Below are 25,448 nucleotides of genomic sequence, written 5' to 3'. Positions count from 1 at the left end.
GGTTCTTTTGGTGGCTTTTAGTCCAAGACTTTCTTGTGGGAATTCCTGACAGTGGTCGTAGGCCATCTTATCGAAATGTGTTACTTCAAGTGAGGAAGAAATTGAAAGTTCCATGCTCAACAAAATTATCAACAGAGGATATAGAGGCAGAGATATTTCTTCATCTACTAAAAGAATATTCAAGGTATGGATTATTATTCTATCTAACAACTGTGCTTCTTTGTAAAGTTTGTTTTTACAATTCCTAAAATGAATTTCAGCAACTTGTATTCCTTGTCAGTTCATTTCTCAAACTGTCCTTGATAGATGTAATAGCAAATACATGGCAGTGATACTGATATTCATCATGCAGAGATAGGATTGGCATAATCTTGTGGCTTGCAAATTTTAAGACCATTACTGTACAAATGTTCTACAAGAAAGAATAAACATTATGATAAGATGGATTGTGTTCCATTGCAATGCATTACAAGCACTTAAGTCTCATGTTCAATTTGATTAACTATTTGGTTCTAAAAAATCTCGCTGTGAAGCTGCATCACTATCTTTATAACACAACAAATGAGATACAATGATATTGTTGGCAAAATAATAACATGAAGTTCACTCCATTCTAGTATATCCTGAGAGACTCCTGACAATTTGTTACAAGTATCTGTTCTAGTTATACATGAATGTTCAAAACACTGCCAATAGGTTGCTTTTGTTAATCTTTAGCTAGAAGGAAAACTATGCTTCTATGTCATGTTCTATAACCACTTAAGAATCCTGGATCTATCAGATAGAATTAGATGCCATTGCAATGCATATTTCAAAAACTTTCTAACTAAACATACAAGCCTATTGTTGAGATGTTTATTATCATGTGGACACAATGACCAACCTATGGAGTCTAATTGTAACCTTGACATCATCATGAAAACTTAAGGGACATCAAACCATTATACCATCTATATCTTGATTATAGCCATGATTGAATTAGACTCTGATGTACCTTGGGGATGCGTCCCCTACAAAATGGACCTATCCCTATAGGGGATGTTTCAGGGATGGGTAGAAAATGTCTCCCATGGCCTCATCATAGTCTCAAAATTTCAGGAAACATTTTGGGGACTTGGAAAAATTAGCAGGGGATGGCAGGAAATACTAGGGAATGTCTATTGATCCTCAATGGCCCAACACCAAAATGTTTTCATTAAAAATAAAAATAAAAAATTAATAAAAAATAAATGAAACTTAAACCTAAAATAGAGACAATAACATCTAAAATAAAAGAAGGAACTCATTTTTGACATTTTACAAAGTTTAGAGAATAAAAGAAAGAAAAAGCATGGCTGTGAGGAAAGAACTCAAAGAAGGGAACAGCAGTGGGAAGACACATAGGAGACGAAAAAGCACAAGGAGGCAACTGTTTGTCATCTTCAGTGTTGGAAATGCATGAATTGAGTGCCTAGGTTTGTAAGTTACACCAAGTGTCAGTGGCAGACACGAGAAATAAGTACCTAGAGCAGCCTTGGAGAGTTTATTTGACAAGATGATGTCTGGGTGTGCATGCAAAGGGAAGGTCAGCTATTGGATGAGAAGAGCAGCATTATGGTTCTCCTCACTAAGTTTTGTCCTTTAATTTTAACTAGAAAGTACCAAAAGGCAGAAAAGGAAAAAAAAAAGAAAAGAAAAGAAAATAAATCCAACTATGAACATAGGAACACAACAGAGATTTGTTGAACAGTACAAAAAGGACAGATTACACCAAATACAGAAGTGCAAAGACTTCCAAATCATCTGCAAGCCAAGACCGAGGAGAGAGGAAATGAATATAATGAAAACTAATCAAACATAATCAGTTTTCAGAGAAATGTTGACATTAGAACAACAAATCTTAATTAAAATCAAAAGGAGCACAAAGACTCTAGTGTCCCCTTGTACAAAACTCTTTCATTTTCAGAGACCAAAAAAATCCTCCTCATGAACAATTGTACTCACATTTATAAGCACTTTGGATGGGAATATAAAGAATTTTCCCTCCAAACTATAATGATAAAATTGCAAAAGTTGAAGATTCACAAGGTTGCCTCTTCGTATTCAACTCTTTCTAAGTGTCCTTCTAACTGATCTTGTAAGTCACATGATCTTTTCATGCTCATCTGAATATAATTTTCATAGCACCACTGTGTTGAAAAGTTTTGTTTCCTTCCATGAATCATACACCTTTTGCAACCCAATATGATCTCCTACATTTCCAAGATTGAAGTTCATTCTAGCATTATCTGCAAGCACTTACGTATCCTTTGGACGATAAAATATTGAGTTTCCCACTGATGGCATTGCAGCAATTGTGATTCTCTCTTCTGAACATTTGTATTTATCTGACGAAACTATGATTTTGAATATCAATGGTTCTAGGAGAAATTCTACCATCTGCCGTCCTAATTTTGTTAACTCATCCTTGCCATTCAGGGCACCAAGAACATAATTATGCTCTAGTGCTCTTGTTAATGCTTATGCTAGAGGGGGATCCATGCAACCAAAATTTATAAGGTCATGAATAGCTAAACTTTTGAGCAGAAGCACAACATTGGATAGATTTACCCGCTGTATTTCTGGAATTATTATTTCCTCCATTTCATTTTAATATGACCAAGCAGTGTACAAACGAAAGCATTTACCTGGCCCTGTTCCTCCTGCTCTTCGTGATCTCTGCAGGGCAGATGCCTTTGAAATTGGAGTCAAAATCAATGACTCCATTCCTGAATGAGGATTATATGATTTCTGTTTGTAAAATCCGGGATCAATAACATACTTTATTCTATCTATAATCAAAGAAGTTTCTGCTATATTTGTTGCCAGTATAACTTTGCACCCTCCTTCTGTGTTGATTCAAAAATTTCACTTGCAATATCTGATGGGAGATTGGCATATATGGGACATATGATCATTTCAGATATTTTTGTGCCTAGATCCATTGTCCTGTGTTTTAAGATTTCTTCTGCTGATTCAATCTCTTCTTGCCCTGTAAAAAATATGAGAACATACCCTTCCTGTTGTGTTATGTGTATTTATAACAGATACAATTGCAACTTCCAAATAGTCTGCTTCAGGGCATCTGTGATGTCTTCCCCAATCCAGTCTCCCCAACAATGACAAGAACCTGGTGATCATTTACAGCCTGAATCAACTCCTCTCTTAAGGCATAGATTGACAAAAGCTTCCTTTCATCCTGGTGTTTCTTGTAATGTCCCCACTTTGGAACAGAATTTAATAAAAATAATAATAATAATATTAAAATAGAAAAGAATAAAAATAAAAGTTAAATTAAAATATAAAATAATATAATTAATTATAATTAAAATTTAATTAAGTTAATGAATGGTCAAAAGACATGAAAGGAAAAGCTGTGACTCCCTCAATCATGGGATATAAAAGGGAGAAGAGAACCTCATTTTGAGAAGGGGATAATTTGGGAATCAGAAGTGCAAATCTGATTTAAATAAGAAGTGCAGATCTGATTGTGAAAGGTTGTGTCCCTTTCAAAGGGCAGAAGTAATGAAGAGTTGCACTCTTTCAAAGGGTGCTAATGGTAAAAGGGTGTGTCTCTTGCCAAAGGGCATCCATAATGAAGAGGTGTGACCTCTCCCTCACATTGAGAGATATAACTTAGGAAAGGAGTCAAAAGCATCCAGTGACATGATCATCGATCAGATCAGATCAGAACTATTATTAAGTTAAAGGAATTGGCAGCCTCCTAGTAGGGGACATCACATTTCTGTGAAACTGTTTTTGCCATAGAATCCTTTTCAAGATTGTCACGCTCAGCCTGGTCTCCATCTAGTACCGATTCTTTGATAAACCAAATTTGGTCCTCAAATAAATACTCATAGTCCTCTTGAGGTTTTGTCTTATCCAATGCTCCAAATTTTTGTGTTGCTTTTCCAATCTGGTGTTGTTCCCAAATGTCTTGCTCTTCAAATGGATTTACTTTGTCTTCAGAGGCTGGAGTCTCTGTATCGTTGGATAGCTACAGCAAATCTTTTCTCCTGCTTGACCTTGCCTTCTACAGTCAATTCACTAAAAATGCTAGATATTTCTATCCTATTCTCGTCCATGCCATCTTGTAAAGTAAAGAGGCCCCGCATATCTCTTGCCTTGAAGAATAATATCTGTTCCATGGCTTATGAATCTATAGACAGTCACATCTCATGTCCGACCTATTTGCCAAGCACACCCCCTGTAATCCTAGAAAGCTAGCATTATTGATTGCAGTCTCGAGGTAGACTCCCAAAACTAGCTCCTTGAAGAATATCATGCCTCCTATTCCATCCCTTGCCGATCCTCCTCCGTGACCTAGATATCCATTGAAAACCTCTTCAAAAGGATCACACTTGCAGATGTTGATGCCTTGATTTGTTCTACAAGTAAAAGTAGATAAAGTTCTTGTTGAAAGTTACAATGAATAAGGTGGTTTATGCATTTATGCTAAATTGTGACTAAAACTAGAGAGAATTTAAATGCAGACTGCAAGTACTTTTGGGTGATAAACTTGGTGAATCTTCTATACACTGAACGATATGCAAGAGGTATCAAAGACATACTGCAAGTGGATTCAGGTGATTGGTTCTGGTTAGGAGTCTAAAAACAACATGCAATAAACATGATGTTGTGAAAGGTATATTTCAAGTCCTTTCAGGAGACTGGGTGTTGTAGACTCTTGCTGAAGTAGGAGATAATACTATCATCAACAATGAATCTATATTTTGGCTCAATAGGGACATTAGGTGGTATGCAGGAGGTGTTTCTGAAGGTAGATTATATGCACTTTCAGGTGAATGGATGGAGATTGTCAAGAGTTGACACTCTTGCTGTGGTGACAGTGTTGAAACTCTAGTCATCATTACCATTGCCAATCGTTTTAAGCTATTCCTTATTGCTTGAAGTTTTAGGCACACTTGCATATGCATGCAATTTTAATGCTTTTACAATGGATTCTTCATTTTGTTTACTCTGGCTCTGATGGATCAAAGGGTTTCAAATAAGATTAAGAGTTCAGACACCACTACTTTTGATGATGTAAACTGCAATGACTCTACAGTTATACTAAGCTCAAACTGTGAATGCTGATCAATAGGCATTGTGGCATTAATGCTAGTAGTATCAAGTGGGTGGATTACTTTCAAGATTGTCAGAAACACTTAATCGTTTAGATGCCACTGCTTTTAATTATGCAATTGAGAGTTGCTCTGCATTTATGTCAAGCTCTGACTGTGAATGCTGATCTTTGCCCAGCCCGATCTCTGAATGCTTATCATTAGATGTTAAATTTTGTTTACATCTAATATCAAGTGGTGGGTTACTTCAAAACATTTCAAACACACTGAAGCACTAAAATGCAACTACTTCTGATGATGCAACTGGCATTTCTTCTACAATTTTTTCCATAGAGTGACCTCTAGATGTTAGAGACACATTCAAGCCCTGTAGCATCTTGCTGCTTTTGAGATGTAAATCATCCTAACGTTTATTAAATATTTACCTCTGATTTCAGGAAATGTTGCCTTGTAGGCATGTGTCCAACTTTAGGCAAGTCTTCTTTGCTGCCTCTTTCTCTATTCTCAATAGCTTTGGTAGGCTTTAACCAATGCGAAAGGTTTGCATCCACACAGACTGCATCAAGAGGCCTTACATCCTCAAGGACAAGTTCAGAATTGGTTGCATGTGGGTTTTTGAATTAACCAATATGATATTTCAGAACAGGGGAGAAGTTTAAAATTTGGAATGCTCAGAAAAACAATCGTGCAGGTACTTTCGCCATGATTGATCTTTGTTAATTGTAGTGGCCTAGTTCATGTGCAAAACTGGCTACCTAGTTCATGGGCTAAACTAGTTATCTGTGTTTACATTTTACAGTGTTGGTCTGGTTGACTCTCTGGATTTGGTTAATCCTAAGGTGTGATTGATTATGTGGACTTGTTGAAGTTCTTGTTTTCCTTTTTCCTCATTAGCTCAATATCTTTACTTAATAATGAATTGCAACTATTTTTTTGAATTTGTACATGCAAGTAGTCCTTTCGTTTGTTGTCATGTGCCAATGTTGAGCTGTAACAAAGTTGCTATGAAGATAGGCCATGCCTCTGTTGTCTAGCATATATACAGTTCTATGGTTTTTGGAATTGAATCAGTAGTATTCTCTTTTATTTAATCCAAAAGAAAGGTCTCCATTGATTTTTTTGCCATCAATATCAAGCTCTATAGATAATTGTTGCCATTCACCCTCATAGGTTCTGATCTAGCTTGCCGGTTCGGGTTCGAAGAACTGGTATGCTGGTACGGCAAAATTTTGAAAAGGGGTTTGGGTTTGTTAGTACAAAAACATGTAAATTTTATATATATATATATTTTAATATTTGTGCAGCCTATAAGCATGAATTAAGATTAGCATGTCACATAGCATCATACAAACAACAAAACAAACATAAACTTGTAATCATAGCATCACGATCATACCATAATAGCATCATATACATCAAGTTTAATATCAAAATGACAATTTATTCAAGTATCATTGTTTCAACTTTCAACAATATAAAGTTTAATCATCAAATGGATCAGCTAATTCATCCTCCTTCTCCTCCTCCTCACCCTCCTCATCATTGACATTGACATTGGATGAGCCAACGCCACTTGCACTTGCACTATAAGTTTGCTCGCCCTCCAAGTCATCAAGTGTCAATGCAAGAAGCTGAGAAGCGGGAGCATCCAAATCAGTATGCTCTGGATCTATATCCCACATCTTCGTTTCCCCTTGTGTGTAGTCATGTTGTTTGTGTGAAAGAAAATGTAGGTTGGAATGCACATATGCTAAATTCTCTGCTCTTTTTGATAGCAACCTATTGCGTTTTACTGAGTGGATGAAAGAGTATGTGCTCCAATTTCTTTCTGAAGTAGATGAACTAGCAACCTATGAAGACAAAGTAAACAATTAAAGTTATACATTAATAAAATTAAAATTAAAAATTACTAGCAACCTATGAAGACAAAGTAAACTATAAATAAACTTGTGATAAATTTTAATTAATTAAACAAACTTGTGATAAAACTTTTACAGCGAGGGGTTGTAGGTGTTGGAAGCATGCACCATGGAAGTACCACTAGCTATGAGCATCCTTCTTGGATCTATGACGAAGTGCCTCAACACTTAGACCATTCCCATTTGCGAATTCTATGAACTCATTTGTAACATTATCTTGCAAATCATCATCAGGATATAGTCTAAGAAATGCTGCCTTGTACCCATCAGATACTTCTAAATCTCTCCATGGTGGAATCCTTCCTGGTTTATCAAGAAACTAATTGCTATAGTACTTTGGTGTCAAGGCATAGGCAAGAAGATGCAAAGGAGTGGTCATCTTATTCCACCTTTCTACAATAATTGTTTTGACTTCTTTGAAGGGGGTCATTCTCTTTTGCATTTATAGTGAACTTTATTTTTTCAAGCATTGAGTCAATGCTATCATAAATCTCACCAATGCAAGGCCTATCCATGTCGGTATAGCGAATCATACTCATAATGGGCTCAGTGATACTTAGGAGATATGTAACAAGATCCCACCATTTCTCATTCAATATTCTCTCCCTAATTTTTTCTGCCCTCTCACTGCTACTTTACTTCCATACAGTCGAATTGTTGTTGATCACCATATTGCACAGTGGCACTCTAACTTTCACAAGTCGTCTTAAGACGATTGTGTTTGATGCAAAACGGGTCTCACAAACCTATAACACAAATTAATGCCAAAATGATTAAAAAATAAAGCCAAACTTTAAAGAAGAATACACGATATAGCTTACACAATGATATTATGAACATTGAAATTAAAAAAATTAGAAAATGTAAAATTAAATTACTTTTTCATTTACCTTCAATAGCTCCAAATTCGAAAAGGATCTAAAAATCCCTTGAGACATGTGGTTGTTTGTGATGAACATCTAAATGTCCTCAGCGTCTGCATACACATCTTTGGTCCATTTTATTTTAGTCCCAATCCTTTGTAGCATAAGATTGAGTGAATGGACCGCACAAGGTGTCCAAAAGATGTGATCATAGCGTTTCTCAACCAACAAACCATCAGCTCTACAATTTCTTGCATTGTCCGTTATGACTTGGACAACATTGCGGGGTCCCGCTGACTCAATGGCGGAGATGAGAATTTCTGCAATAAATTGGCCATCTTTTACTTGGCCCTCACAATCTACAGCTTTCAAAAACATTGCCCCTTTAGGGGACACCGCTATGACATTGATCAATGGACGATTTTTAGCATCTTCCCACCCATCCGAAACAATTGTTACACCTATCTCAGCCCATGAATCCCTAATGGGTTTCAATGCATCTTCAACCCTCTTCACCTCTTTGTCCGATAATGTTCCACGTACCTTCTCATAACTTGGGCCCTTGTACCCTCTTGGAGCTTCATTAACACTTTTTATCATTTGCTTCCAATATGGGGAGCGAACAACATTGAAAGCCAACCCATTTGCACAAATTTACCTTTCTATATCTTGGTCAGCAATGTCTCTACTCTCATTTTGAAATGCGGTTTTTAAAGGCCCCTTTGTTCTTTTGTGTGTCAAAGGTGGTTCATTTTCAGGTTCAGTTGTGGAAAAGAAGGGGTGGTCTTGTACTACAACATCGGGATTAGATGGGGCTTGCATTCCCCTTGTTTTCTTTGGTGCGGTTTGATTCAATCTACGAGCTTCTCTCTCTTTTGCCTCTTCATGCTCCTGAAAATATTTCATCACTGTCTCATCTGGTATAGGTTCACCATCTTTTCCAGGGCATTTTTTGATGCCTCTTCCTTTTATTCCACACAAATGGCCTACCACCCGATAATATGAACTATTACGTTCAATACCACATCCTTGGCATCTCCAACGAAATCCCCCACCTCCTGGAAGTTGGTTTAAAATGTCAACATACTTCCATAAGGGAGAATTCAGATCATTTCTTTGTTTTGTAATTGTTTGTTCATTGCCAACGGAGGAAGAGGTAGATGCCATTCTAGTTCCTATGGCAAGAAATAACATAAACATATTAAAAAACAAAAACAAAATAATGAAAAACAATTAATGTTTCATGTTTGACAATTTGTGAAACAAAAATAGTTGGAAAAAAATGTTAAAAAACCTACCTCTTGTAGCCAATGGGAGCTTGCAAATGTATGGAAATGATGCTGCAACACTTGTTGAAGCTTCAAAAATCAGTCTTCAACTCCTCCTATTTGATCTTGGAAGCCAAACTTTGTTCACCCTTTCTTCAATCTGCTGTCAGCAAAGAAACGGGACTCGGACTCGGCTCGGACTCGGCAAGGCCAACTCGGACTCGGACTCGGGACTCGACGTCAGATTCGGCTCCAGACTCGGCTGGACTCGGGATAGTGAAAAACTCAAGAAATTTAGAGATTTTTAAATATTTAAAACTTGTTTCAGACACCCTTTATTGAATACACCTTAAAGACACAATAACATCATCAAACTCGGCTCATTTGATTACATACACAAGTATACATCAATCACATAAGCATAAACGCAAATTGTAGCTGAAGAAAATAACAAACATAGATATATAAATATTGTCAAATGTATACAATATTACAAAACTCATGGAATAAAAAATCCATGTCATCATATGATCATCATCAAATGTTTCATACAAATACCAAAGGTAAATACAACTACAAGTCTATGGCTCAGAGGGGCTTGCACCCTCCGGCCCCAGCCCCCTGCGAAGGCGTCTAAGGTAGGTCCTAGATGATTCGACTGCCATAGCCGCTCCCCGTGACACCATGCCATGCTCACCAACATCAGGAACATCCGTGTCACTATCTGCCTCTGAATCTCCTGTCTGTGCTCGTGCTCTCCGCTCCTCCTCTGCCATGGCTACAATCTCAACCTCTATATCTATCTGGTCGATCCAATCAATGTCAGACTCAGAGGTTAAATTTTCTCTACTTCTATCGACGCAGTTTCCCCCATATTTTTCGACAGGGGTTTGGGGGCAGCACCCCCAAGGTGGGGTCAAGGGGTAGTGCCCCTTGCGTGCTCCCTGTCGCGATACAGGGCGAGGTCGAGGGGCAGCACCCCGCAAGGCCAAAAAAACTTATTACAAGTCTGAATTAGGGTTTCTTTGAGAGTCTTCCTTAGGGCCTGGTTTTGCTCTTGTTGCTAATTGGGTCTTGCTTGGTGAGTGAGTATCATTCTTGAAGGTCCAAGCTAGGTCAAGTTGGTGAGTGATAAAGTCTGGAATGTCATCCTGATCTTCAAATGCCCTGAAATTTGGCTAAGTCTGGAATGTCCTGATCCTGAAATTTGACTAAGTCTGGAAAACTGAAGAATCCTCCAAAAACTAGATTTTGCAATATAACTCCTGGAGGCCCAAAACCACTCTCAAACATCCTGACAGTATATATGGAATATAACTTAAAGTATAAGAATCACTTATACTTAAATGTTATATTCCATAAAATAATCCTGACGGAGAGACCAAAATGTCAAATTTCGCCCTTCCAAAAAAACTTATTACTTTTTAAAATGTTTTTTTTTTGGTCATTTTATTAACTCAGCCAGTAGCCGAGTCTGGGGCTCAGGACTCGCCGAGTTTGGCGATTTTGAGCCAAAATCGCCAACTCGGCGAGTCTGGCGAGTTTACTCTCCAGACTCGGCCGAGTCCGAGTCCGAGCCCCTGGGACTCGTTTGGCCTGACTCGGACTCGGACTCGCCGAGTTTGGGCGATTTCGGGCGAGTCTCGTTTCTCTGGCTGTCAGTTTTTTTTGTTTGCAACACAAATGAGGAGAAATGAGCCAAGATTATGTTTTAGAAGTCACTTTTAGGGTATAAAATTGACTTTTTACATGGCAGATTTAAAAAAAAAATTAAAACTTTGCATTAAAAAACCCGTTTTGGGCCGCCCAGCCGTCCGGGTTTGACCTAGGTCCGCCCGGGTTCGACCTGGTTCGATCTTGGTCCATCCAGGTTCGACCTAGTTCGATCTTGGTCCACTCGAGTTTGAACTAGGTCGAACCCCCTCTGGGAAATTCGAACCCTGGTCAAACCAAGGCCGGACCGGACCCGAACCAGGGACCCGGACCGTACCAGACCCGAACCAGGGAGGGGGGGAGGCGAACCCGGTAAGCTAGGTTCTGATCTTTTGTAATTAAATGGTAAACCCACCTCACACACAGACACACAAATGAAGTTATAGGAAATCCCATATAATAGTGTTTCCATCAGGGAAGGATTAAGACAATTTGCAAGTTCAATGGAGTTTTTATTGACCAAACCACACAAAGTAGAATAATATGTAGAGCCTGTCAACTTGCAGCAACTGGCCATATAATACTGCTTCATTTATATATTAAAAGGCTTGTCTTTTTACTGTTTTAGTGATGAATGCATTCATAAAATGGAGAATAAGTTTGCTGTTAGAAACTAAACAGCACGTACTTTTAACATTTCTATCAACATAACTAATGAGTTAATTATTCAATTCATAAATTTAAAGGCTATAATGTTTTTAAACACCATTTTCCAGCAACCTTTGGCTACTTGTGTCAATCGTAGAAGCATTAAGCTACTTCTTTTCTCTCGTCATCAAACATCCTTCTCACAAGGTCATTTCCAGAACCTTGATTTGACATGATCATTTATACTAGGATGGCTTTAACCTTTCCTGCGTAGCTTTTCCAAATTTCATGGGTTTATCCATCTTGAGTTCACCTCTAGTTATCCCTTATCATTGTTTTTAGTGTTAGCTACTTTTTCAGTTTTCTGGAGTTCTTTGAATACCTCTACTTGCTATAGTAACTTGCTGTACTTTGAAGTTCCATTGACCTTTTTTGTTCATTCATGGGCATTGATATAATTATTTTTTGTCATTCTTTTTTCTAAACATCAGGCTTCTCACATAATAGGGAACTCTAGTTTGCTATTTTCATTTTAAAATTTTTCGTTAACTTCAATTGACAGGGTTAAGATGCATGATACAGGCCAAGATATTCAGCCAATTCCCCCGTAGATTACTGCAGTTCTCTTAGACCTGATCAAAGTCAAGGGCATATTCTTGCCATAGCTAAGCTTGGTGCTGAGGAACTCTTATCAGTAATTTTGAAGGTTAAGTTTGTTCAAATGTTTTTTTTTTGAAGTGCATGCTAGTTGCTTTTTCTATATTGATGCCTTTAGTTCCTAACATTTGCTTGATTAACTCAAGCTAACTTTAAACCTTTAATCTTCCTTGCCAGGGGGGCAGTGCAATGACTATCTCAAAACTTCAGCATTTGGTGAGAAGATAATCAATCTACAGTTCTCTGTTAATTTATAGTATCTAATTTCTACCATAATAAGTTTGTTTTATGATAGCTAGCGAAGAGACTGTCTGGAAAAATGGTATTGGAAGCTGCAAAATGTCAGCTTGCAAAGCAGATGATGAAAACGGTAAGCAAAATCTTTTGGAATAAATTCTCTTAATTTTAAGGGGTTGAAATTTTCTTTGTGTGCTAAAGAGAGTTGATTACTGCATATTGTTATTATTTGACTGGAAGGACTGCAGATAACTATATAGTGTAGTGCATGTGTACTTTGGATTGTTGCTTTTCAGTGAGCCTTTATAATCATTCATTGTAAAAGAGTTCAATATCATTTTGAATCCAGGCATGCATTTGGTTTTAAGAAAATATCAGTTTTATCAATATTGAGATTCATTCCTCTGATGTTTAGGGTGGACAGGCTGTAGCTACAAAATTAGAGACACATGTAGCTTGCCTTGCTGCAAGACAGGTACTTTGTTTCATCTAATACTTTGTTACAACATCCTTTACATGGATATGTGTACTTGCTTGGCATCTGAACAATCTAGAATAAAAATACTTGTAAAATCTATGCATGCCTCGTCGAATAGACATACAATGATTGCAGGGCATTAGGACATCTCAACTAGCTTTTAATTTTTTGTGGACCTTGCAAATGGTTCTCTAATGCAAATTTTGAGTAGGATTCTCTCTTGATATCCAGGGGTTTGCTGGTGCTGCATCACGTTATGTTGCTTTCCGAAGTATGACAATGTTTCTTGGTCCATTGTATGTATTCTTCCTATCATATTAATCTTTCATATGGTTTATTTAATATTTTTCCTAACATTCCAGTTGAAAAAAATTGCACAAAAATGTTAAAACAAGTTCCAATGTTCTTTCCAATGCTCTTAATTCTAGAAATTCTAATCTCAAATTATAGCTGAAATATAAAGCTTATATTTTTGAATCAGTATGCATCTCTTATATGAGAAAAAACTGTTGTAGTTAGAAATGTTATGTATGCAGGGGGATAATTGATTAATTCCTACTTCTCAAATATACGATACCCCTTCAATAGACATATTCAAACCAAAGGATGATTCAATCTCTAATGAAAGGGCCCTATAACCCAATGGGAAAATATCTGGCCTTGCAGGCAATCTACACTAGCATTCTAAATACCTTGAGGTATCCATGATTGGAGTGGGATGGATACCTCAGGTTATAAATGTGCATATTCATTCTAAAAGATTAGCAATCTTGGTTGAAGTCATTCTTGTCTACATGAAATCTTGAAGACACCCCTAAGTGTGAAGTACCACTCAGCTGAATGTATTTGAGGAAATGATTAAGAACCTTTGCCATCAACAACCCATGTGTTGATCACAGAATGCTGGTATTTTCTTGAGAATATATCATATATTTTACAGACCCAAGTGAGAGAGAAGACAACTGTGCAATTACAGCATCTCTATCAACATATCTTGGATTGTCAAAGTTACCTGCCAATTAGGCGAGCTTTAGAATCTGATTGGAGCTGTTGGCATCCTACAAAAACAATGCTGGGCCATGTTGTGACGTTTTCACACATCGCCCCATTGCAAATGGAGACCCCCCTACTTTTTAGGCCCTTTTGGTCTTTTGGCTTTGTTTTTTGGGTCTTTTCGCAATAGTCTTGTCAGTCTCTTTGCTTTGCAAGTGTTTGAGGGCCATATTGGTCAAGTCTGCCTTTCGTTTGAGCAAATTCGGCTAAGTCTAGGACTCGTTTTGTGAATTTTAGGGTTTTTGCCATTTGTCCTAGATTTCAGGGGTTTTTGTTAGGGTTTTGGGAAAATTGAACATACAACTGGAATCAGGACCCTTCAAGGAACCTCCCAGTAAAATTTGAGCCCAAACGGAGCAACTTTCTATTTTTAGAAAGTCCCTATTTTTTAGGGATTTTTCCGGGTCCTAGAATGTCGTCATTTTGCCAAAAATCAAACTTTCTATTTTTAGTAAGTTTCTATTTATAGTAAGTCATTCCTGCACCCTGTCTAGGGGTCTAACGCCGACATTTTGAAGGTTTCTATTTTTGGAAAGTCAGTACTGGCAGGGTCAGTCAGATAAGGCGACAAGGATCAGATGTTCGCAGACATTTCTAATTCCGGAAAGTCAAACAGCAGACAGAGAAAGCCAGAAATTGATCAAGTGCTAGAAGCCTATGCCTAAAATGGATAGCTCAGAAATTCACCAAGGTTCAGGAAGTCATTCCAAAATTGCAAAGGGGTCAAATTGTCCTGGGTCTGGAAAATCGAACTACAAATTTCTTGAATCCTCAGCCTAGGTGAAAATCCGCCCAGATGTAGACTCGGGCGCCAAAATGAAGGAGGCAAGGATAAGCGGACAAATTTCATGAATCCTTGGCCCATGAGAAAATCCGCCTAGATGTGGACTTGGGCGCCAAAATGGAGGAGGCAAGGATAAGCGGAAAATTCCATGAATCCATGGCATAGTGAAAATTGCGCCCAAGTATGTAGTTGGGCGCCAAAATGAGGAAGGCAAGGACAAATGGAAAATTCCATGAATCCATGGCATAGTGAAAATTCCGCCCAATGATGCAGTTGGGCGCCAAAATGGGTCAGGCAAGGATAGATAGACAAATTCCATGAATCCATGGCTTAGTGAAAATTCCGCCCAAGGATGCAGTTGGGCGCCAAAATGGGTCAGGCAAGGATAGATGGACAAATTCCATGAATCCATGGCATAGTGAAAATTGCGCCCAAGTATGCAGTTGGGTGCCAAAATGAGGAAGGCAAGGACAAATGGAAAATTCCATGAATCCATGGCATAGTGAAAATTCCGCCCAAGGATGCAGTTGAGCGCCAAAATGGGTCAGGCAAGGATAGATGGACAAATTCCTTGAATCCATGGCATAGTGAAAATTCCGCTCAAGGATGCAGTTGGGTGCCAAAATGGGTTAGGCAAGGATAGATGGACAAATTTCATGAATCCATGGCATAGTGAAAATTCTGCCCAAGGATGCAGTTGGGCGCCAAAATGGGTCAGGCAAGGATAGATGGATAAATTTCATGAATCCTCCACAGAGAGAAAATTCTGCCCAAGCTAAAAGTTGAAATTTTGCCTAAGGCATAGAATCCAAGGAGTCGAGGAATAAAAAGCAAAATTCCCCTCGGGCAAATTTTTGAATTTGCTATTTTTAGACACCGAATCTCGACGGAGTGTGGAAAATTTTATAGATTCGGAATCGTGGCAGAATTCTCCATCCAATGAACCTGGCTCCTAAATTTTAGGAGGATCTCTAAAAAATAGGGATGTTGAAAAGAAGACATGGACAATTCACAAAACAATGAATTCCTTCCTCAGGAGGAATTTCCGCCCCAGTCTTGTGGAGGGTGCTAGAATGAAGAATGCATGGAGAAACAGGCAAATTGCAAGAGTCCTTGACCAAGGCATTTTAGCGCCAGATACAAGGAGGCATGGAGGATTCACAAATTCACTGAATCCTTCACCATGTCAAAATTTTGTCCAAGATGAAGGACAGGCGCCAAAATGAAGGAGGCATGGAGGATTCACAAATTTCATTGAATCCACCACCAAGTCAAAAATTGCACCCAAGAAGAAGAAATTCTAGGAAAGGTGAAAAATTGACTAAGTGTTTGAAATTCTTCCTTCAGGACATAGTTCTTGGAAATCATGAAAATTGGCTAAGGTATGAAGAATTTCCTTCCTCAGGGTAAGGAACAAATTTCTTTCCAAAGGAGAATTCCTCCACAACAAGAAATAACATCCAAGGATGAATTGAAGATAAAATTTCTAAGGCAAGGAAGGAATCAGGGATGAACTAAACAAGAAATTCCCCCCCAAGGAAAAATTTGAAAAATCCATTCGCGGGCATCAAATCACATCCAAATTTCAAAAGTTTTACAGATTTGGATTCGTAGGAGAATTCTCTTCCTCCTGGACTTGAAACCATAATTTCTGCAAAATTGATGTTGAAAAATCATTGAAAATCTTTTCCAGAGCAAGGCAAGTTCAAAAACTTCAAGAAAATACTTCCAGAGTCAGAGATTCTCCCTCTTGAAGTTTTTCTCTCTCCAGGGTTTTTTCCACCAAGTGGCAGTTGAGTCAACAGACGTTGAATTAATGAAGCATCTCTCTGCATGCAGCCGTCACATTCAGAAGATGATGGTGCATTTATGGCATCACAGACGATTTTTGCATGAGGGCACATTCATTGCATAGTGGGCACTTTTTGAATGTAATGGTTAATAAATGCTTTATGGGCGCCATTTCTGGCAGGATTGTAATTAATTGTATATGGGCATGATGGGTTATTAATTACTGATTCCCACCTTGTTGCACCTTGAGTCGGAATCTTCTGGGGTGAACCCTAATTAGGGTTTGCATGGCCTGAGGCCTATATAAAGGGGTGACCCCCCTCATTTGTAAAAGGGGAGGGAGCTTTGTCTGAAATTGTTCCGATAAGTTTTGAGATAATAACAGTGAAACATTGTTCTCTGATGGTGTCCACTTAATTTATTTTTTCATAGCTTGCATGGTTTCACCTTCCTCACTTAGAGTAGAAGTAGTATAGTGCTTTGATTTCAATGGAGAATGTAATGGAGTTTGATGAATTTCCATGGTTCATACTTTTTGCATCTTGCTGATTGTAAGTTGCAGTGTAAAGTTAGCCTAAACCCCCTAAATTTGTGCTAAGTTCGATTGTGGATGGTCGTTTGGATTGCACCGTTTTTGGGTATTCAAATGTACTTTCTCGATTTGAAAATCCTCTAGCATCCCCAGAAGATTGCACCAGTTCTTGCAGAGTTGTAGTTGATCTTGGCTAAGTAGAGCTTGGTTTATTTGGAATTTGTCCACCAGAGCACTATTCATTGTTATCACTGCTCTTAGGAGTAGATTTAGATCCTTCTGAACTCTTTTCCTTTTACTTTCAGTTCATTTTAGTCCGTTCGAAGCAGTAGCATTGCAGAATTGTCATATCCGATAATGGAGTTCCAGCCACAACAAAGAAGTGAAAGAATGATGCAAACGTGAGGCCCCTTGGATTACCGGCAATCACATCAGCCAACTGAGTCACATCCACGCATTGAAGGAACCTTGGAGTCGATTGTTTGAACTTCTTGCAATCTTAGCATGCAATCACACTTTGATCAAGAGAGAGTGAAGTGACCGTTAGGCAACTTTATTCTGTGTTCGACGTAGTCATAAAAAACACGTCAACAGGCCATTTCAAAACATGGAAACATTATAGAAAGATCCTATGTAATAGACAATATGCCTTGTAGACAAATCAAATTGAATGTCATGTCAAGGATCATCTTTCCTGCACATCACGAATGGGGGCAAGAGATCTTTGTTGTGGCTGAATAAATCTGAGGCCCCACACAGGTAAGGAGTGATCAGACCAACATCAGATATCCCGTTGGGATAGTATCTGATTGGTGAACACCACTTGCTTCATTGTCAATCCCATGTTACATTTCAGGGTTGTGATTGATGACTTCACATTTCACATCTTCCATAAGTATATAAATTTATAATCTGCGAGGTTACAACCTTTGGGAAACAACTCAATCAATAATAATCATAAGGATATGACTGAAATAAATTGAAAATCACAATGCTAAACTACATGATTACATATCCAAGTTCATAATGGATAGCAAGTTCTGGGTGAGAAAACAACTATTTTAACTAAATAAGAAAAAGTCTGAGAAATAATTTAAAAACATATTCTTCTGAATCTGTCTTCACTAGGCAAAGACAGGAATGCGGCCCAAGTCAGTGAGTGGCATACTGGTGTTCCCTCTAGTTTTGGGACTCAGCACTTGGTATAATACATCCTCATGTTGTTCCTGAGACAGCAAGATTGAAAGCTTACCATCGCTGAGCCTTTCCTGTACCTTTGTTCTATACATGAGATATAAACTCATTTTAGGTTGAGAAAGGATACAGAACCATCCTCAAGATGGCTTGGGGACATTTGGGTGGCCCCCAAGATGTTTCAGGGATTATCTTGCTGGTTGTCACTAATGACATTGAACACAATAAAATGAAAAGAAAACTAATTTTATTTATTTACAAAACCTATATTCCTAATTCTTTTCGTTACACCTTTGAGGAAAATTAAGGACTCGAAATCTACATCTTAAGGAAATAAGAGAAACACACAGTAAGAGGAATATGTCAAGATTTGAGTAGATTGGAAGATGTATATTGAGTAAATTCTTACTCTTTATTTGCTTTCAAATATTAATTGTATTAATATTTAACTATACAACAAGAAAAACGTAAAGGTTTGACAGCTTTTTAGGTCACTGGTCATGTCAGATGCCAATTTGGTGTACGAGACCCCCATTGTGGAATCTGCAATATTGATTTTTAAGGGAGTTATGCTAGGGATGTGCTCACATATTACACAAACCTAGATAAGGGATTAGAGGTAGTAGAGAGTAACCCTTCATGAGAGGGCCTCAGGACTAGATTGTTCTAGAGCATGTGAATAAATTGAGGATGTGTAGAATGGACCACAAGTTCACAACCCTTCAAGATGGCTGTTTTAAAAGTAGTTGATTTACATCAATGACATCATTATTTCTCAATGAGTTGGGATATATTCATCAGCCATTTTATGGTAAAGTTTTGTGATTTTGATACAGACTGTCCAACATGGAGTCTGATTTTGACTCATTATAATGTGTTAAGTTAGCATTTGCAATCCTGATGACTCTTGTGATTCCTTATTAATCTTGGAATACTTTTGGGGACCCTTGGAACTTCTGTGGGGATACATCATTCCTTGGGATGATTCTTTGAAATTTATTTTAACAATTGCTGGGTTTCTGCTGGATGTCTGATAACATTATCAACACATTAGTTTTGTTCAGATGAGATCATTGTTATGATTCTTAAACCATCTTGGCTCTTTGGCCCTTTCTCAAGAATACTTGCTCTATCAATCCTAGATTCACAAAAAGAAAAACCGGTCACGGGTAAATGCCAAAAGACTTAAAAATAAAGGGCTCCAATTTTGTGATACCCACAAATGAAGATCTAGCAAACTAGACCATAAATTACTAAACATACAATTCAACCCCTTCTGTGCATAACGAGCTTCTTTATTCAAAACATCATTATCTAAAGGCTGAAGCCAACACAGGGATTTTCTTGGAATAGGAAAGGGTAAAGATCTGTTTTGTAGGTTCGCCTACAACAAGGGGCTTCAGGAGTCAACAAAACATGATCAGCACCCTTTCTCTCCACAGCTGAGTCAACAACAATTGTAAAAGAATGGTGCTTGGGAGATGAACCAGGAAAGAAGATCTAGCAAATCAACCCTTCCTATGCATAATGGGCTTCTTCATTCAAAACATCATTGTCTAATGGCTAAACTAATACAGGGATTTCCCTTGGAATAGGAAAGAGTACAGATCTGTTTTGCAGATCTACCTACAACATCCACAGATGCCTTAGGATCCAACAAAACAAGACCAGCACCCTTGCTCTCCACAGCTTAGCCAACAACAATTGTAAAAGAACGATGCTTGGGAGATGATCCCAAAACCAGGACACTTTCTCAGACACAGCCAAACCAGCCACTGCTGCCAAAGTGGGGCCCTTACCAACCACCAAGGACTTGTTGGAAGCTAAATTGCTAGGAAAGCATGATGCCATCCAGGGATATGAAAAAACCAATGCATGGGAGCAGCCAGCAACCCCAGGCAAAACAACCACATCCATCTTACACCAAGTAATAGGGGCAGCTGCACCCGACCCATCACTATACAGAGCTGAAAGACAGTGGAAACATGAGCAGCAATGAGAGAATTGGTCTGCAATGAAACTGGCTGGCCAGAACCAAACCTGCCATTTTCCTTAACCACCAGAACCATCCCAGGTAACGCTGATGTTACTTGCAGCACAGAAGCAGAAAAAATTCCATCTGATGTAATTTCAAACAAAACCCTAGGATTGGGAGTAGAAGCAGCGTCTATTCTCTCTGTTTTCAATTTTGCTTTATTGCATTTTTGAGTGTCTTTTGTTGCTTTGAGCATTCCTTCTGTTTTAGTTTGTGGTAAAAATATGGCTTTAACGTTTAATGTTATGTTTTAAAAAAAAATTTCAAACTGCTTTTATGTTTGCTGCACCCCCTTAAAATGGAAGATATGTGGTGGGAAGGGCTTGAAATTGACCAGCTAATGATTCTTCTTTGATTTCTTCTCAAAAACATTGAATATACTTGATATTAGCTTCTTTCATTGTTATTTTTTTTCTAAATACATTGATAAGATAATTTTGTAGCCTACATCATGTGGGGTCTTTAGCTGCAATCTTAATGCACAGTCTCTGAGCATTTTTAGGTCACTGAGCTTCTCAGTGAGATATAATCAGTATGAGCACTTTTCCTGTAAACTTGTTGTGACAATGAGCCATCTTTTTTCCCTTTTAGAAGTATTTCCTTTCTTTGAACATATTTCCACAGAACTGTGACTCATCAAGCTCTCTTATTTTCTCCAACAGAAAAACCTCCTCCCTTTCTGAAACTGCAAGTTATCTATGTTTCTATTCCATTTCATGCCTTGTTTGAGGAAACATATGTTAGAAAGAAAAGTGGAACAAATTGAATACGAGATGCTATTGTAATTCCTATTTAATATTATAATGCTAATGTTTTGTTTGAGTATTGACTATGCTCCATAATTTTTCTTGTATTTCATTTCTCTATGCAAATCTCATTCACAATCCAGGATTGCAAAGGTTGTTTTTGGATTCTACTCCACCATACTTTTTGTATGCATTTTTCAAACTTCTAAGGCTTAAAATATGCATATAAAAATACTGATAAACCTGTGGAGCACTATGAATGCCTATCTGGTTTTAAGCTTTACCATTCCTCACAAGAAAAGCAATTGGCTTTCTCTATTTTATGATTCTTACCGTGCATGGTGAACCTGCTCCAGATTAAAATAAAGTTCTCAACAAGCGAGATGTGAGCCCCCTTCTATATTTTGAACCTAGGTTACCGGGATCGGTCCCCTAAACCCCTGGTACTGGTCTGGTCCGGTCTTGGTCCGGGGTCCTGGTCCGGTCCACCTGTGGTCCGGACAGGGTCCATGATTTGCAGGCCTGGTTCGGACCAGGTCGAACCCAAGAGGACCCAGGTCAAACCTGAGGGTCTGATGGCCCAAAAATGGTGTTTTTTTTGGAAATCCACCACATAAAAAAATTAAAATATAACCTTAAAAGTGAGTTTTAAAACATTAACTTGGTTCATTTCACACAAGCAATATGACTACAAGCAAGGGGAAACGAAGATGTAGGATATAGAGCCAGACCATACTGATTTGGATGCTTTCACTTCTCAGCTTGTTGCATTTGATGACTCGGATAGCGAGCAAACTTATAGTGCAAGTGCAAGTGTAAGTGGCATTGGCATTGGTTCATCTAATGTCAATGTCAATGATGAGGAGGAGAATGAGGATGATGAATTAGAGAATCCATTTGATGATTAAACTTTAAATTGTTGAAAGTTGAAACAATGATACTTGAATATTTTGTCATTTTGATATTAAACTTGATGTAAATGATGCTGTTATGGTATGATCATGATGCTATGATTACAAGTTTATGTTGGTTTTGTTGTTTATATGATGCCATGTGACATGCTAATCTTAATTCATGCTTATATATATATATATATATAATTTACATGTTTTTGTACTAACAAACCCAAATGAATCCAAGCCCCTTTTCAAAATTTTGCCATACTGGCATACCGGTTCTTCGAACCCGAACTGGTGCCCGAAACCGAACCGGCAACTTATTTTTGAACATCAATGAAACAAAAACACAGAACTATCAGTAAAGACTATACATTACAATTTGAAATTTGAGATTCCTAAACTTGAGCAGTAGACTTTCAGACCTGCAATTTTTTCAGTTAGTATGACACCAATGTTTATGGGCAGGTTATGGGGTACTTTTCTGGCAGATATTGTAATTAGAGCATCTGATACAGACTATGCTAGAATTGTTCGAGCAATTTATGCCTTTGCCCAGGTATCAATCTTCTTATTATGAGCTTCTTGTCATGAGCAATTTTCGGCATTTACAATACATTGGATTAATCTTGCTAGGCAAGATTATTGACCATAGTAGCTGAATTATTTCTTTTGTTTTAAGATCCGACTCACACGTACATATGGGTGGACATCTTCTGAACATCAACTTGGTGATCATGATGTTGAAACCTAAAAATTCATTCTCTGGTGTAAATCCTAAGTTTTAAGGTGAAACTGTGAAGGAGATAGGCACTGTCTTAGGCATGCTTCTATTTTGTATAGGTAATGGTGCAACTCTGCTTGTAAACAGATCTTGAGGAAGAGTGACATGGAATTATGAAAGTAATTTCAAGTTAGCTTCTCAGCACTATTTATCAACATACTCTGATTATCAGTGCTTGGAATATTTCTTCTTGTCTTCGTTACTGACAGTTGACTTGCAAGTTGCTAGCAGTGCATGAGGACGTGAAATATCTCTTTGGTCAACATCCTTGCATTGTTGATTATCAGCTATTCAAGTCGCTACATATTACGTTAGTTAACTAATGGAACCTTGCCCCTTATGTACTAGAGGTCCCAATTTCAATGCTACACTAAACCCCAGAGGGTGCTTGTGTGAGCAGTTCAAATGTTTCAAATATTATTTTATGATAAATTTTTTATATCAACTAAGGGAATATCGTGATGATGTCTTGTGAAAGTGATCCTCATTATATAATTGTCATATTTCTTGCAGTTAAATGTAGAATGATTTTATTTATAAAATTTAAATACACCATGCAAAATGGACTTTGTATCGATCAGGAAATGCACATCATCATGTGAACTTACTTGGCTAGATCCTTTATTTTGTTTAGCTACAATTAGTTGTGGGTGGTTGTGAAATGAGATATTGAGTTTGCAAGTTATCCAGGCAGACAGTTAACTGGAGTTGTAATGTGTCCTATTGTTCGATTTTTTTGTTGGTATATTCTTGTTAAAGATAATCTATTGAGTTAATGTAAGAGGTCATGCAAATTTGGCTGAGTTAATCTGTGTTTTTGATATAGTATTTCACTCAACTCCAATCCTTCTGGAGATTTAGACCTTGGGCTCCACTTTTGCAGTTTGTTTGCTTTTACCGGTTGAGCTTATCTCATTCTACATAATGTATACTTGATTGTCAGTCTTTCTTTATTTGCTCTAAGAGGATCATAATAGAACCTAAGTATTCACTCAATTTATTAAGGTTTGAGACTAGATTCATTCACAGGAAGTCTATCTATAAGACCAAAAATGGCTTTCGTTTCTCTGGTTATATTAAAATCTTTGTTGTGAGATGGTTTAAATTGCTGAATTATGGGGTGTTTGGACACTCCAAAATAGGTCAAGGAGTGACCTTTTAAGTGTGCTTTTGAACAAAACAAAACATGTCTCGAGGATAAAATAGCTGCATGATGGCTTAAGGACACTAAAAGAGGGTGGTTTGAAGGTCTAAAATCTGAAGCTTAAAGGTGGTTTTATGGTGATGCGCATTTTACTACAGTCCATTTCAAAAATAATGTAATCATAGTGCAAGTGATAGAATTCGGGATCAATAAATCATGGGCAACCAATCAAATATGGCATAGATGTTTTCAAATCCAGTATGCATGCATAGTATCACAAGCATACACCCTATAGAACTCCCATGCAAGTCTTTGAGCATTCCACGTCATCCGATAGTATTACAGGATTTTAGTGAACAATAGTTGTATGAGGTGCGACTTAAAGCATCTTGTAAACTTTCAACCATTGAAGAGACATTGCTAATATTCAGTGGGACTTCTTCAACCCCATTCCAATATTTACAAATATCTAGCATCATACAAGATGAAGCTTACATAAGGTAGGTGACAAAGGTTTCTCAGCAAATCAAAGTGCAACCATATACAAACTAGAAATGACAAATTTATATAAATATCAAGGGTGGAGGAGATGCAATTGATAGCATTTCATGTTCTAAAGACTAATGACCACTCAAATGACATTGTACGAGTTGCAGAAAAGATAGTTCATCTTAGGGGTTGTTCATATGATATTGTATGATACAAGAGTTAGCAGAGCGAAGGCACAATAAATAAGCATTGCGCATCATCTCAAATAGTGTGTATTCCAATAAAATAATATAAGATTTTAAAATCCAAGTCATATATACATTGTGCAACCTATGCAATAATAGAACAAACTCACATGTAATAATTATAAACTTGTTAGTATGCATATCTAGCATACCAAAAAGATAGTAAAATGCAAAATGAACCATGTTGAAGGTTTTGAATAACAAATAAAGCATTACATAACCATTTATAATGAAATTCCAACCAACATCGATTGTATCCCCCACCCCCTAATTTTACCATTTTGGGCAGGTTCACCAGCCATCTGGCAGCCCAATAAGCCCATATTTTAGGACCGATAATCCACACTTAGGGCCACCACACAATGGATTGTACCTAGCCTCCCCTCCCCCCCCCCCTCCCCAATAATTTTGCTATTTTGGGCAAGTTTACACATACCACAGTTTCCCATATTGGTATGTAATACCCACCAGAACCAACAACAACAACAACATCAGCAACACATAAGTGCTGATCAGTAGCACTAGATCGAACCAAGGAACAAACGAACCAGAGAAGGATAGAAAGAACGGATCAAACCATATAAAGATGGAAAGCAAGGATCGAAATGGAAAGGAAGGAAAGCAAGGAGCCACAGACGAAAGGACACAAATACAAATCGAACGAACAAGGGACAAGGAATATAGATCGAACCAAGGAACGAGTGATGGACATAAAGGATCCAAGGAAAGAAATGACCAACCCCACAACTGAACTTTCGACAAGTCCCTTGGTTCGGAACCAGCCAACCAAAGACAAGGATCAAACCATCGAATTAAGGATTGAATGAACGCGCCTAACAACATGATCGAAGGAAATAAGGTTTGGATCGAAGGAGTGAATGACGTAACCAAACAAATACAGATGGAACGATCAAGAGGAGCATGAATATA

The 25,448-nt window shown here is 37.8% G+C and overlaps 1 protein-coding gene across 6 annotated transcripts in view; it reads left to right on the top strand.

Moving 5' to 3' along the window:
- LOC131038032 (uncharacterized) overlaps positions 1-23,085 on the top strand; it is a 37,847-nt gene extending 14,762 nt beyond the window's left edge. For 2 of the 6 annotated variants that reach the window (XM_057970300.2, XM_057970299.2), the window contains exons 5-12: positions 53-184; positions 12,036-12,159; positions 12,288-12,326; positions 12,406-12,480; positions 12,763-12,822; positions 13,057-13,121; positions 22,325-22,415; positions 22,539-23,085. In XM_057970300.2, the coding sequence (XP_057826283.2) occupies positions 53-184; positions 12,036-12,159; positions 12,288-12,326; positions 12,406-12,480; positions 12,763-12,822; positions 13,057-13,121; positions 22,325-22,415; positions 22,539-22,610 (658 nt within the window). In that variant the 3' untranslated portion in view covers positions 22,611-23,085. Of the gene's footprint in view, positions 1-52; positions 185-12,035; positions 12,160-12,287; positions 12,327-12,405; positions 12,481-12,762; positions 12,823-13,036; positions 13,122-22,324; positions 22,416-22,538 lie in introns of all 6 variants that reach the window. The other 4 variants (XR_009104349.2, XR_009371585.1, XM_057970301.2 and 1 more) reach the window with 4 other exon arrangements.
- Positions 23,086-25,448: the final 2,363 nt, after the last annotated feature.

This window comes from Cryptomeria japonica, chromosome 2, assembly GCF_030272615.1.
Source record: "Cryptomeria japonica chromosome 2, Sugi_1.0, whole genome shotgun sequence".
NCBI lineage: Eukaryota > Viridiplantae > Streptophyta > Pinopsida > Cupressales > Cupressaceae > Cryptomeria > Cryptomeria japonica.
This window is presented reverse-complemented; position numbering and strand designations above follow the sequence as displayed.